The following is a 13,514-nucleotide window of genomic DNA, read 5'->3' as shown; positions in this document are numbered from 1 at the left end:
CCATAAAATCACAAAGAGTCAGACACAGCTGAGCAACTTAACACTAAGTACATAGGACATTCAACCAGTGTAAAAACACCAGAAGATCGTTTGCCCATAGGGAAAACAATGCACTGGAAAGATGTAATCTATGGTTTACCTATGAATAGATTGCATATTTAGTTGCTAAGTTGTGTCCAACTCTTTGTGACCTCATGGATTGTAGCCTGCTAGGCTCCTCTTTCCATGGAGTTTCCAAGGAAGAATACTGGAGTGGGTTGCTGTTCCTTCTCCAGGAGACTCCTTTCCTGAGAGAAGGAATTCTGCTGCTGTTCTGCCTTTCTTGAAATACTTGCCAATTAGGGAGGGTGCAGAATTAACAATAGGTTTCTTGTTTGATTCTGAGAAAATTCCTGGTTCACAGTGTTGACACAGAGCTGAACGTACAGAAGACTTCACGTTTAAAAAGTAAGTTTTGAATGAAAATGTCAGCAGTTCGTCATAATTATAATAAAGATTTGGTTTTAGTACCTGCTTCCACCTGTAAGGATCTTATCAGAACAGAAAAAGGTCAAAACAGACTTAGAAATAATTTTATTAACACACAGTCAAGAACTTAATAGTTTTTCTCCCTTTGCATTTTCCATAGTGTATGAGAATTCTTTCTTTGGAGGAAGGAAAACTTAACTTTCTTCTTAACCTACATGTAAGAAGTAAAGCCGACAGTTAAGTAGGAGGAGTCAGGGGTCTCTCCTAGAGAACGGTGAACATGGACCACTCCCATCACTGCACTGATCACCTCTGACTCCTGAGCAGAGCTCTCGATTTCTTTGTGGTGTTTGGGGTGGAACAAGTCACCTATAGGGCTTCACTGATCCTTTAGTTGGTTTGTTGCTTCACCCTTTCATCCCGAAGCAATGAAGTTTTGTGTTTTTACATTTAAAAACATGAATGGCTTTTCCTGTCAGGTTATGAGTTTTTTCAGCACAGGCCCTCCTTATCTTTGCACCCCTGACTCCAAGCAACACTGTACACTGCTTCTCGTTGTACCAAATGGAAACCCTGAGAGAGAGGTTTGAGTGCAGGCCATTCTTGTGAGAAGTGATTCCTGGGAACCTGAGCAGGGAGGTAAAAGGGTGAGGGAAGGTAGCCAGGGCAGGGTGTTTTCCAGCTGGTGCTGGTGGTGGCTGCTACTCTGTCCTGTTGGGGGACTTGGCTGGGGTGAGGAGGTTGGGGCGGTGTGATCCTCCAACTCCCTGCCATGCTCGCTCAGCTGCTTCCGTGGCACTCAGGCCATGGGCCGGAGGTGTTTGCAGTGACGCTGTTCTCAGGGTGTCATGGTGGTGAATGCAGGGACATGAGAAAGGGCTATGTTCCCATCTGCTCTGTACTTTTTATCTGCTTCTTCATCCAAACGTTTGTCTCCCACTGGAGCAGCTAAGTGGTGGAAGTCGTGGAGTAGTTACCCAGGAATCTAAGAAGGAACAAGACTCGAGTGCGTGCTGCCACAGTGGAAATGGAGTAAACATCAAGGGAGGCGGCTGTGAGAGGAGCAGAGTAATGGGAGTAGAGTTCTCCAGACTGACCTTATTGATAATCTAGGACAGTAGTTTTTAAGCTGTTGTTGGCAACGTTTAAGAGAAATGAAACAATAAAAAAATGTCAGAACTAGAATTGTTCTAAGTGTTCCAATGAATTTAATCTTTTATTTTCATTAAACCTTTTTTTACTCAGTTAATCTTTTCCAGTAAAGATTTCCAACTTAAGTTCTTTTGATGTATATAACTTAGAGAAGACTCTTCGGAGTTTGTACTTAATGCTCTCAGTAACACTGAGCCATCAGAAGAACTTGAGTAGGAGTAGCAGATTGTTTCATTGCTTGAAGTCATCCTTCAAGATTAAAGCAGTCTTTCCCAGTGAAAGTTCATGGGTTTTTTCCAATTTATTATTTTTGGTGCGCACGATCTTTATTGCTGCTTTCTCTAGTTGAGGACTTCAGCTAGACTGTAATTGTAGCGCATGAGTTTCTCACTGCGGCGGCCTCTCTTGTGAGTGACTAACACTTTCTCTTGTGGGGGAGCACAGGCTCTAGGCATGTGGGCTTCAGTAGTTGTAGCTCTTGGGCTCAATAGTTAGGATACATGGGCTTAGTTACTCTGTGGCATCTTCCTGAACCAGGGATCCAGCTCACGTTCCCTACATTGACAGGTGCGTTCCCATCTACTCTACCACCAGGGAAGTCCCTGCCAGTGAAGATTCTTAGTGTAAGACTTGAAGTACTTACTTTGTGCCACTTGTGTGGGTGACAGAGTACTGAGTGCAGGAGTTAGTTCTTAGCAAGAAAATTTTGTTCTTGTCTCAAGATGCCTGGAGGGAAGAAGAGAAAAGATGAGAACTTTTATTCCTTGGAAATCTGGAATTTATAGGATTTTCTCATAATTCTGAATGACCTTTTTGATCACTCAGGATAACACAATGATCATAATCTTAGACTGTCCGACACACAGATTGGCATTTAAATGGAATTCTCAGATGTTTTTATTGACTTGGGAAACCCATACATTAGGCATTTCCCTTCTTTATCTGAAATTTCTGGCACCATCCATATCTTTATTTGATGTTTTAGGAGTCAGTTTTGTTGAGAACCTTTCTTTCCTATCTGAAATTGGACAAGATTCTAAATTGGGAACTTTATTCCACTTCTAAGTCACTACTTGTGTGGCCAATGTTAAGGAATTTTGTTTCATCATTGGGTTTTTTTTAGATATAGAACAGAAGCCTTTAGAGTATCCCAATTGTTTATACTGTTGCTTTTCTCCTTGAAATAATGCCAGTGTGTTTCTCCCAATTACTCCACCTCCCTGTTCCCACTTTGACTTAAGCGTGAGCACTAATGTGCATGTGAGGTGCAGTGGGAGAGCCCTTCAGTTCTCACATCAGTGACACATGTGGGCTGTGATTCAGTGGTGACTGTCATGTGACAGAAATGAGGGGATTTTATAAAGATGTCAGACTTCCATCTGCTGTTGTTTCATTTGTTAAATTAATAAGGGGAAATGTCTTTGTCTAGAAGTGTTATGGTAAACTTGAATCATAAGATTCAGCAGTCAGAATTTCCTGAAAGCCCGGTGTTTATCCTTGTTATTTGGGCCCTTTTTAAAGATTTTCTTTCTTTTTATACCTCTTGTAAAGTTGGTGTCTCCTTCCTTTGTGCAGCATGACTAAGGAGGTGGGTGAAACATCTCAAGAAGCGAAATCTGTGTTCAAGCAAGATGAGAAAGACAAACCTCAAGCTAATGTCCCCTCAGCGGTGCCATCACTTCCTGCTGGCTCAGGGTGAGTAGTCTAGGCTCAGGTCCAGGTGTACCTGCCACGTTGGAGAAGTTGTTTTCAGTACAAGGACATCGTTTACCTGTAGCTCTCATGACTCCTTTCTCGAGAGAAGAAATTCTCCTGCTCTTCTGTCTTTGCTGAAATACTTGTCAAAATGGAGGATGCAGAGAACAATTAGCCATAGGTTTCTTGTTTGATTCTGATAAAAGTCCTGATTCACAGTGTTGGCTGCAGAGCTCAACATGTAGTAGACTTCATGTTTAAAATGTATTTTTAAATGAAAACATTAGTAATTTATCATAATCTGTAATAAAGATTTGGGTTGAGTACTTTCTTTGACCCCTGAGTATCTCATTGGAACAGGAAAAAGTTAAAGGTAACTTCCAAATAATTAACACAGTGTCAAGAACAGAATAGTTTTTTTCCCTTCATATTTTCTGTTGTATATGAGTTATTTTGAGCTGAATAGTAGAATTTTTTCTTCGCAGGCAGTAAACATTTTTTTCTTCATAACCTGTATCTAAGAAGTAAAGCAAACAGTTAAGTATGGGGAGTCTCAGGGCACTAGCCTCCAGACAAGTGGACATGGACCGCACCCATCACAGCCCTTACCACCCTCTGACTTTTGGGTAGAGCTGTCTTGTGTTGGAGGTAAAACAAGTCACCTGTAACAGCTTCACTGACCCTTCAGTTAGTTTGTTGCCTCATCCTCTCCCTCACCCCCCAGAACAGTGTAGTCTTGAGTTTTTTACATTAAAAAAAAAAATCATTGGCTTTCTTGTCAATTTATCAGTTTTTATAGGACAGACCTTCCTATTCATTGCATTTCTGGTTTCAAACAACACCATGTACACTGGTGTGCTTTGATCCAAACACAGACCCTGAGACGGAGGTTTGAGTGCAGGTTGTTAGTTTGAGGGGTGATTCCTGGAAGCCCGAGCAGGGAGGTGAAAGGGTGAGGGAAGATAGCCAGGGAAGAAAGCAGCTGTGTTTTCCAGCTGCTGCTGGTGGTGGCTGCTACTCTGTCCTGTTGGGGGACTTGGCAGGGAGTGAGGAGGTTGGGGCCGTGTGATCCTCCAGCTCCCTGCCATGCTCGCTCAGCTGCTTCCATGGCACTCAGGCCATGGGCCGGAGGTGTTTGCAGTGACTCTGTTCTCAGGGTGTCGTGGCCATGAGTGCAGGGACGTGAGGGAGGGCTGTGTTCACATCTGCTCCGTACTTTTTTTTTTTTTTAACATTTATTTATTTCCCTGTGCTGAGTCTTAGTTGTGACACATAGGATCTAGTTCCCTGACCAGGGATCTGCATTGGGAGCCCTGAGTTTTAACCACTGGACCACTAGGGAAGTCGCTGCTCCATACTTTTTATCTGCTTCTTCATCCAAACATTTCTTTCCCACTGGAGCACCAGGTGGTGGAAGTCATGCAATAGTTACACAGGAACCTAAGAAGGAATAGGATTTGAGTGCTTGCCACCACAGTGGAAGAGAGGTAAACACCGAGGAAGGTGGCTGTGAGAGGAGCAGAGTCCTCCGTACTGACTGTTAATGCCCTAGGCCAGTGCTTTTTAAGCTGTCATTTGCAGTCATCATTTAAGAGAAATGAAATAGAATGAAACATGTTCTAACCATGGGGCTGCCAAGGCATTCCCTATTTCAGCTATTAATGTGCTTGTACAGGGGAACAACATAACACTGTATGTGTTGTGAGGACTGAAGGTGCTGTTGGCTGAAATAACATGGCTTTATCCTTTTTTTTTTTTTTTTGGCTTTATCCTTCTAATCATTATATTGTTTGAAAAGGATTCTCTTCAGACCAGTGGCTTTCAAACTTTATTGATTGCCACTCACAATAAGAGTATGTGTTATTAGTACTTCGTGTACTCATAAATGTAGGTTTGTATGATGAACTCTATGTCCATTACTATGTAATTATTTAGTATGTGTCATTTGAAAAAATGTTATGACCCATTGAATTGATTGCAAAATCTGTTACAACCTATATTTTAGAATACTGCTTTAGACTACATATAGCATTAGCATTCTTTGGGCTTAATTGTGGTTTCCAAGGCTTGTTTCTGGTATTACTAAACAGTGTCTGTTGGATTTATTGAATGTGTTACTATGAAAGTTACTTTCTGGATTAAGTATTAGACTGAAAGGCAGAGATTCTTCTGCCTTAGCTTTCTAGCACAGATACTTTCAATTGGCATAATTTTTACTTCTAGCTTCCTTGAGTGCTTTTAAAATAATCCCTGTTGATGCTTAGACATTCTACTTGGAGACAGCATGTTTCAGAAAATACTATTACCATAGTTCTGAAGATAAGCAGAGGAAGATGTGACAGCCTGGCAAGTTCACCTTGTTTAAGTCACTCATGAAAATCATCTCACTGTATTCTGTATTAATGCTTTTGTTTCTTAGAGCTAATAGCCTTTCAAAAATAAGAAATCCACTATGTTTTAGGGAAACCCAGCAGGAAACAGATGGCATCTTCATATTTCAGTATCTTGAGGAGAGTTTAATAACTCACAATGTAATGAAAAATCACAGGGTTAGGGAGAGTGTGGTATCCCCAGCTAGTAGTAATGAGGCTCCATCACCACCCCTAGACCTGAGGGGCCACAGCAGGGAACAGTCTATGGCAGCGGCGATAGAGAGGGCCTCGTGTGAGGAGTTGAACCTCACTTGAGTGATGGACCATCCAGGGAGATGCCAGGGGAATAAATATCCAAATATCTTATTCCTCCCTCCACCCCACCTTTTGCTAGAGACTCCATTGGCCACTGAGGCTCTTGAAATTTTAATTTTCAGATATGCCTTCCAATGTGTCCTTTACATTTTCCTTCAAGAGAATTTATGTCCTTCAAGAGAATTAAATATCAGAGCTTTTTAAATCCCAATTTTAGCTCTTTTGATTTTTCTTCTAATCCCTAACTTTCTTTTTCATTTAAAGGCCTGAAAAATGTGACCTTGAAAAGAAAAAGGATTGCAACAATTAAGTATCTGACTTTGTCCTTAAGCACCTAAACTGGTTTGTATAAAATACAGTTGTTAACCTGTTTTTGTCATCTTTTTCTGTTTTGTTATCTGTTAACAAAACAAAATTGTTATTGTTAGCTGTTTTGAAAATAATTTTGGCAATTAAGTCTTGACATTTTTAAAGGGGAGTTTTCATTGTGAGTGTAAGGCTAACTGCCCATGACTTCATGTGCAGTGCTATTTGATTTAAAGCAATATGCACTCTGGCTTCTGATTAAAAATAGCCAGGAGAACCAATTTTCCAGGGGTAGTCAGAGAAGAAAAGTACAAAGGATCACAAAAAAGTAACTGGACTTTTTTTTTTTAACTAATAGAAAAAGTTGCTTTTTTTTTTTTTTAAACTTAGTGAAGACTCTTTAGAGACCCTTGGACTGTAGTGAGATCAAAAGAGTTAATCCTAAAGGAAATCAACTCTGAATATTCAATGGTAGGACTGTTGCTTAAGCTCCAATAGTTTGGCCACCTGATGCAGAGTGCTGACTCATTGAAAAATACTCACACTGGGAAAGATTGAAGGCAGAAGAAGAGGTCAGCAGAGGACGAGATGGTTTGATACTATTACCGACTCAGTGAACACGAATTTGACCAAACTCCGGGACATAATGGAGCACAAAGGAGCCTCGGGAGCTGCAGTCCATGGGGTCACAGAGTCTGACATGACTTAACAATTGAACAACAATTCAACATATATCTTTAACTGTATTTCCTTTATGTTCAACTTAACTAGTTTATGGTAAAATTCTTGTCCAAAGATGTGATTTAACTCTGCTTTGTAGGCTGTATGTTAGCATCCAGAAGCTTTTGTATGATTATACACTGGGATTGCTGAAAGCTGATACAGTTTGTGAAATAAATGTATCATTTCAACACTGAGTCCACATGAAGAGGAGCTTCATGGTTTTCTGTGACATAAATCATTTTCTACTCTGCCGTTTTTTGGCAAATTAGATTGTCTGGTTTGGTTAGTTTACCCCATTGTCACAGTTAGACACAGCTGCTATAATTCCAGGCGTTGCACAGATATTCAGTGTCTGGCAGGAAACTACCCATCCATTCTCTAATACTTTGTTTTAGTTTAGGTATAATATACACTGTAGTACACAAATCTTGAATGTGTGTCTTGATGAATTTGTATATATTTATACACTATACAAAGTGGTAGCAGTTAGATCAAGATACAGAATGTTTCTCCACCAGGCTCCTCCGTCCATAGGATTCTCCAGGCAAGAATACTGGAGTGGTTTCCCATTTCCTTCTCCAGGGGATCTTGCTGACCCAGGGATCGAACCCAGGTCTCCGCATTGCAGGCAGATGCTTTAACCTCTGAGCCACCAGAGAAACCCCATACACTACGAAGTGGTAGCAGTTAGATCAAGATACAGAATGTTTCTAGCACACCAGAGTGATGCAGAGCTCAGCTAGAAGCCTCCGATATCTGATGTATCCTAAGAGAGGAGAATCTTTTCTGTTTCTAAAATGTGGTAAGCCAAGATTGGACAGTAGGAAGAAACTTTGGGGAATGAGAGCGGGAAGGATCCCATAAATTATATTGCCAAGACAACACAGTAATAATTAACCAGGAAACTTGGGGATTGGGATTTTATTGTGGCCAACTGGAGACCTTTCTCTAAAGGGATTCCTCAATTTCAGCCTATTTCTGCTGGGTGGGATTATGTGCCCAGTCTTGGCAGATTCTCTACTTTTTCAAAGGAAGTTGGAAATCTAGATTATGTACAATCTCTCAGTTTTTAAGTGCTGGTATTTTGAGTGTTCCCCATACCAACAAGCAATTCTTGGACAACAGCACGGTGCCCAGCAATTGAACTCAATTCTGACTCTACCCAGACATAGCACCAGATTCTACCTGTTAAGTACTTAGTCCTACCAGACCAACCCCTACTCCAGCATACAGTTCCAAGTCCCAGTTGTTACCTGTGCTTCTGACTGATAAGTTGGGTTCTATTAATTTGTTAGACTGACTCATAGAACTGAGGCATTTTACTTACTAGATCACTGGTTTTTCATAAGGATATAGCTCCGGGAACAGCCAGATGGAAGAGATGCACAGGGCTATGCATGGGGAAGGAGTGTGGAGCTTCCATGACCTCTCCACAGGCACAGTTCTCCCGGAATTTTCACATGGTCACCAACTGGGAATCTCTCAACCCTGTCCTTTGGGTTCATCATTACATCATTACGTTGCATGATTCATTAAATCACTGGCTACTGGGGAGGGATTCAGCTTGCAACATGCTGCGCCTCCCCAGAGGTGGGGCAGGGGAGGGCTGTAGGGGGCTTGGGAACTGAAAGTTCAATCCTGTAATCACAAGGTTGGCTCTCCTGGCAACCAGCACCTATCCTTTGCTAACACAAAACACCTTGATCACTCAATATTCCAGAAATTCCAGGGTTTTGGAAGATAACGAGCCAGGAACTATGGATGAAGATGGGAGTATATGAGAAATTTTGGTCATCTCAATGACCAAATGTGTATTTGTTCAAAATCAATATAATAGCTGGTGACATATTTTAATTCATGGAAAATGCTTTTCAAGTCCAAAAGTATATGTCTTTAAGCTGGATTTGGCCTGCTAACCAATTTTAGACTTCCTTACTAAACAACACAATAGAAAATAGTTTCCTGGTTACCCTTAAAGTGGTCAGAATCTGAACAAATGTATGGGGTGCTGGTAAGCTGTGAAGAGAATGGGAGAAGCAGGGTGTTGGAGGAGAGAGACTGCTGAAGAACTCTGGGGTAGCCTTTTCCTCAGACTCAGATCCCAGGGATGGGGCAAAAAGCTACATCCCAGTTTGTCACCGCTGGGTTTAACTATGCTGTCCAAGGAAAATGAGACAGAATGGTCAACTCTCAAATATTGGGTCTTAATTGTACGTCTATTTTTCTATTCTCACATAAGAAAGATTTATTGAAATGAGGCATAGACTTAAATATAAGAATTAAAGCAATAAAACTCTCAGAAGAATACAGGAGTAAGTTTTGTGATCTTGGGTTAGGCAAAGGAACATTAGATACAACCCCCAAAGCACGAGGGATGTTAGAAACCAGGTAGACGGGACTTCATAAAAATTAAAAATTTTTATGCTTAAAAGGATGCCATTAATGTGAAAAGATCCCCACAGAATAGGAGGATTATTGCCTCCCAGAATTGCAGTATACAAAATTTTTAATCTGAGAGAATGAGAACCATTACATATGGTAGTACTTGCATATGTATTAGCTTGAAGGAAATGGTGTGGATGATGTTCGATTTCTAGAATACAGCTTACCCTTGTAATTATGTCTGTAAGATCACCATATACACACAGTTGACAAAAACATACAGGGTTGAGTTCCTGTATGTTTCTGAGAACCTATAGGTTTTTGTCAACTGATGAGTACATAACCTTGTTTTACCTGTGTTTCTGTTCAAAGATACAATTTAATATATCATTTTTATAAATAATGATATACAGTATTTATAATGAAACGTTTCAATGAGTATTACTGTGTTATGAGTAACAGTGAGATTGTGTACCTTAATTCTCCCCTAAGTCATACATAAACGCATACTAGTCTGTATAGTCATGCATATAAAGTCCTGGGAAGTGAAAAATTAAGCATTTAAAGTTTTATAAAAGCACCTAATATTTTCCTATTGATGGAGCTACAGGCTGTACAGTGATGCAGTGGACACTATGGTCAAACCTCTCCTCTCCACTCATGACCCAGATAAGCACGATGGTGTGATCATTCACCTGAAGCCAGACATCCTGAAATGTGAAGTCAGGTAGGCCTTAGGAAGCATCACTATGAACAAAGCTAGTGGAGGTGATAGAATTCCAGTTGAGCTATGAAAGTGCTATGGAAAGATGATGCTGTGAAAGTGCTGCACTCAATACGCCAGCAAATTTGGAAAACTCAGCAGTGGCCACAGGACTGGAAAAGGTGGGTTTTCATTCCAATCCCAAAGAAAGGCAGTGCCAAAGAATGTTCAAACTACCGCACAATTGCATTCATCTCACTCGCTGGCAAAGTAATGCTCAAAATTCTCCAAGCCAGGCTTCCACAGTATGTGAACATCTTCCAGATGTTCAAGCTGGATTTAAAAAAGGTAGAGGAAGCAGAGATCAAATTGCCAACAACCGTTGGATCATCGAAAAAGCAAGAGTGCCAGAAAAACATCAACTGCTTTGTTGACTGTGCCAAACCCTTTGACTGTGTGGATCACAACAAACTGGAAAATTCTTCAAGAGATGGGAATACTAGACCACCTGACCTGTCTCCTGAGAAATCTGTATGCAGGTCAAGAAGCAGCAGTTAGAACTGGACATGGAACAACAGACTGGTTCCAAATAGGGAAAGGAGTATATTAAGGCTGTACATTGTCACCCTGCTTATTTAACTTATATGCAGAGTACATCATGCAAAATGCTGGGCTGGAATCAAGATTGGTGAGAGAAACATCAATATCCTCAGATACACAGATAACAGCACCCTTATGGCAGAAAGCGAAGAAGAACTAAAGAGCCTCTTGATGAAAGTGAAAGAGGACAGTGAAAAAGCTGGCCTAAAACTCAACATTCAGACAAGATCACGGCATCCGGTCCCATCACTCCACGGCAAATAGATGGGGAAACAGTGGAAACAGTGAGAGACTATTTTTCGGGGCTCCAAAATCATTGCAGATGGTGACTGCAGCCGTGAAATTAAAAGACGCTTCTTGGGAAAAGTTATGACCAACCTAGCATATTAAAAAGCAGAGACATTACTTTGCCAACAAAGGTCGGTCTAGTCGACTATGGTTTTTCCAGTAGTCATCTATGGATGTGAGAGTTGTCCTATAAAGAAAGCTGAGCGCCAAAGAATTGATGCTTTTGAACTGTGGTGTTGGAGAAGATTCTTGAGAGTCCCTTGGACTGCAAGGAGATCAAACCAGTGAATCCTAAAGGAAATCATTCCTGAATATTCATTGAAAGGAATGATGCTGAAGCTGAAGCTCCAATACTGTGGCCACCTGATGCAAAGAGCTGACTCATTGGAAAAGACCCTGATGCTGGGAAAGGTTGAAGGCGTGAGGAGAAGGGGACAACAAAGGAGGAAATGGTTGGATGGCATCACTGAATGGATGGACATGAGTTTGGGTAAGCCCTAGGTGTTGGTGATGGACAGAGAAGTCTGGCATGCTGCAGTCCATGAGGTTGCAAAGAGTTGGACAGGACTGAGCTAGAGAACTCTGATACAAGGGCTGGATGAGAGAGGTAGTATTTGTGGGCATGAAAAGAACTTGTACCTTGGTGTGGGGATTTTTGAGTGTCCTACAGCAGTGGAGTGGGGCATTATGCAAAATCAACAAAATCTTGAAGGAAAAGTTTCTGCCCTGGAGACAGTATTCAACTTCTGGTAGACTGACACAAGGTATGGTTCATGCTTTTCCTTCTAAGTAACTGAACTTGCAGCTCTATACCAGTAGGGGTTTGCACTTAAAGTCGACCTTAGCATTAGTGCACAAAAATAAGGTTTCATATTCCTGGAATGATTTAACGTCAGTGGCACTGGAGGCTATTCGCATTATATAGGTTCTTTTAACAACATCCCTGTAAAATAAGCCAGTTTCATAAGCGTTGAAAACCTGCTCTTTCATATATCCTCTTCCTGTATAACAATTAGCAAGTATTGTTTGAGTTCCGCAGCTTCCAGATCTGCAAAACTTGCCCCACCTGCAAGGTTAACACAACAGATACCATCCTGACTTTTGAAATGTGCAAGCCTTCCAGCACTAGTGGAGAGGTTCTTAGGCTTTTAGTTTCACAACAAGGCTGTCCACGAGACCTTTTTTTATCAGTCGTCATCTCATGAATCCACAAACTGAGCCGTTTTTCCATCTATTCCACAGCTTCCTCGCTCACTATGGATGTCATTTTAGGACTTTTCGGAGCAGCTACACGTACGGATCAAAGAATTTCCTTTTTCTTTAAGTACCGCATAGTTGATTGAATAAGATTGAACTCATGGCCAAGAGCACTACAGCTCATGCCTGAACGAAGCTTATCTAACACACGTATTTTTCTCCATAAGGTACATCAGCCTTCTTGTGCTTATGAACATTAGGCAGCACCCCAGCACTATGCTTAGGGTCGTTTTAAACAGCGAAATCTCTAACAGAGAGCCCAAAGATGAAAAACCGCGGCAAGAAATAGACCGCGAATACGACACTTATTTACACTTCTAGAGCTGAAGTAATATAGTGGATCATGTGCTTCCAATCTCGACGATCCACCACTGGTTAACTCAAAATTTTCTCTCTCTGCGCATGTCCGCAAATAAACCCAGAAAGCACCGAAATTTTTGATTTTGGGGGTGACAGTAAATTTTCACAAGTAAGCGAGTTCAAAAACGTCAACTACTAAACAAAGGTCGGCCGTCTTTCCACAGGCAAACAAATTTTGCTTCAAGGATACAGCCTCTCAGGCGAAGCGGCGGAGCGCTGAAGACTACTCGTCCCAGCATGCCTCGCCACAGCAGCGAGCCCGCGTCTGCAAGCCCGAGCCTCTGGCCCGGAAGTGTCGCATTGGGTGCGCGTAGCAGGCGTTGCGCATGCTCCACGCTGCGGGGGTCCGCCCCAGCCACTGCCTCCTGTCTCGCACCACTACTCTCTATCCCTAGAGCTTTGCCGTTGGGCACAGCTGCTTCGCCCCTGTAGACCCTGCGCGGTAGCGACATGGAGGAATTCGACTCTGAAGACTTCTCCACCTCCGAGGAGGACGAGGACTACGTGCCCTCGGGTGAGCGACTCCGCCTGAGGCGAGAGGCGACTCGCCCCGCCCAGCGGCTCACGTGAGGCGCGCTTTGCCCGTTGTGCGTGGGCCCGGTGGCCGGGCAGCGCTCGCCTCGGGCGGCCCCGCCCCGCGCCCTCGCCTGCCGGCCGGCTCTGCACAACCCGCGTGGCCCTGGTTGCGTCCGCCGAGGCGTTTTGCGCAGCGGCTCCTGGTGGCCTGGATTGGACCGCCGCCCCACCTCGGAGGGCGGGAACCTGCAAGTGAACTCAGACGCTGCGGGTCGTTGGGCATCGCGTTTTCTCACCCACCCTGAACTCTTCTGAAAGGCAGACCTTGCGTCCCCAGGGAATTGCTAACTGGCATGTCCCACATATAAGCTTTTCAC

At 42.5% G+C, this 13,514-nt stretch overlaps 2 protein-coding genes across 2 annotated transcripts in view; both read left to right on the top strand.

The window, feature by feature from the left end:
• LOC104996485 (craniofacial development protein 2) overlaps positions 1-7,236 on the top strand; it is a 20,295-nt gene extending 13,059 nt beyond the window's left edge. The window contains exons 7-8 of the mRNA XM_010850750.1: positions 3,196-3,315; positions 6,267-7,236. Of these exons, the coding sequence (XP_010849052.1) occupies positions 3,196-3,315; positions 6,267-6,312 (166 nt within the window). The 3' untranslated portion in view covers positions 6,313-7,236. The remainder of the gene's footprint in view (positions 1-3,195; positions 3,316-6,266) is intronic.
• Positions 7,237-12,915: 5,679 nt separating this feature from the next.
• Positions 12,916-13,514, top strand: part of CFDP1 (craniofacial development protein 1) — a 104,134-nt gene continuing 103,535 nt past the window's right edge. Inside the window, exon 1 of the mRNA XM_010850749.1 lies at positions 12,916-13,135. Within this exon, the coding sequence (XP_010849051.1) occupies positions 13,072-13,135 (64 nt within the window). The 5' untranslated portion in view covers positions 12,916-13,071. The remainder of the gene's footprint in view (positions 13,136-13,514) is intronic.

This window comes from Bison bison, unplaced genomic scaffold (genome assembly GCF_000754665.1).
Source record: "Bison bison bison isolate TAMUID 2011002044 unplaced genomic scaffold, Bison_UMD1.0 scf7180017864295, whole genome shotgun sequence".
NCBI lineage: Eukaryota > Metazoa > Chordata > Mammalia > Artiodactyla > Bovidae > Bison > Bison bison.
The sequence above is the reverse complement of the archived record's forward strand: the minus strand, read 5'-3'. Positions and strand labels throughout refer to the sequence as shown.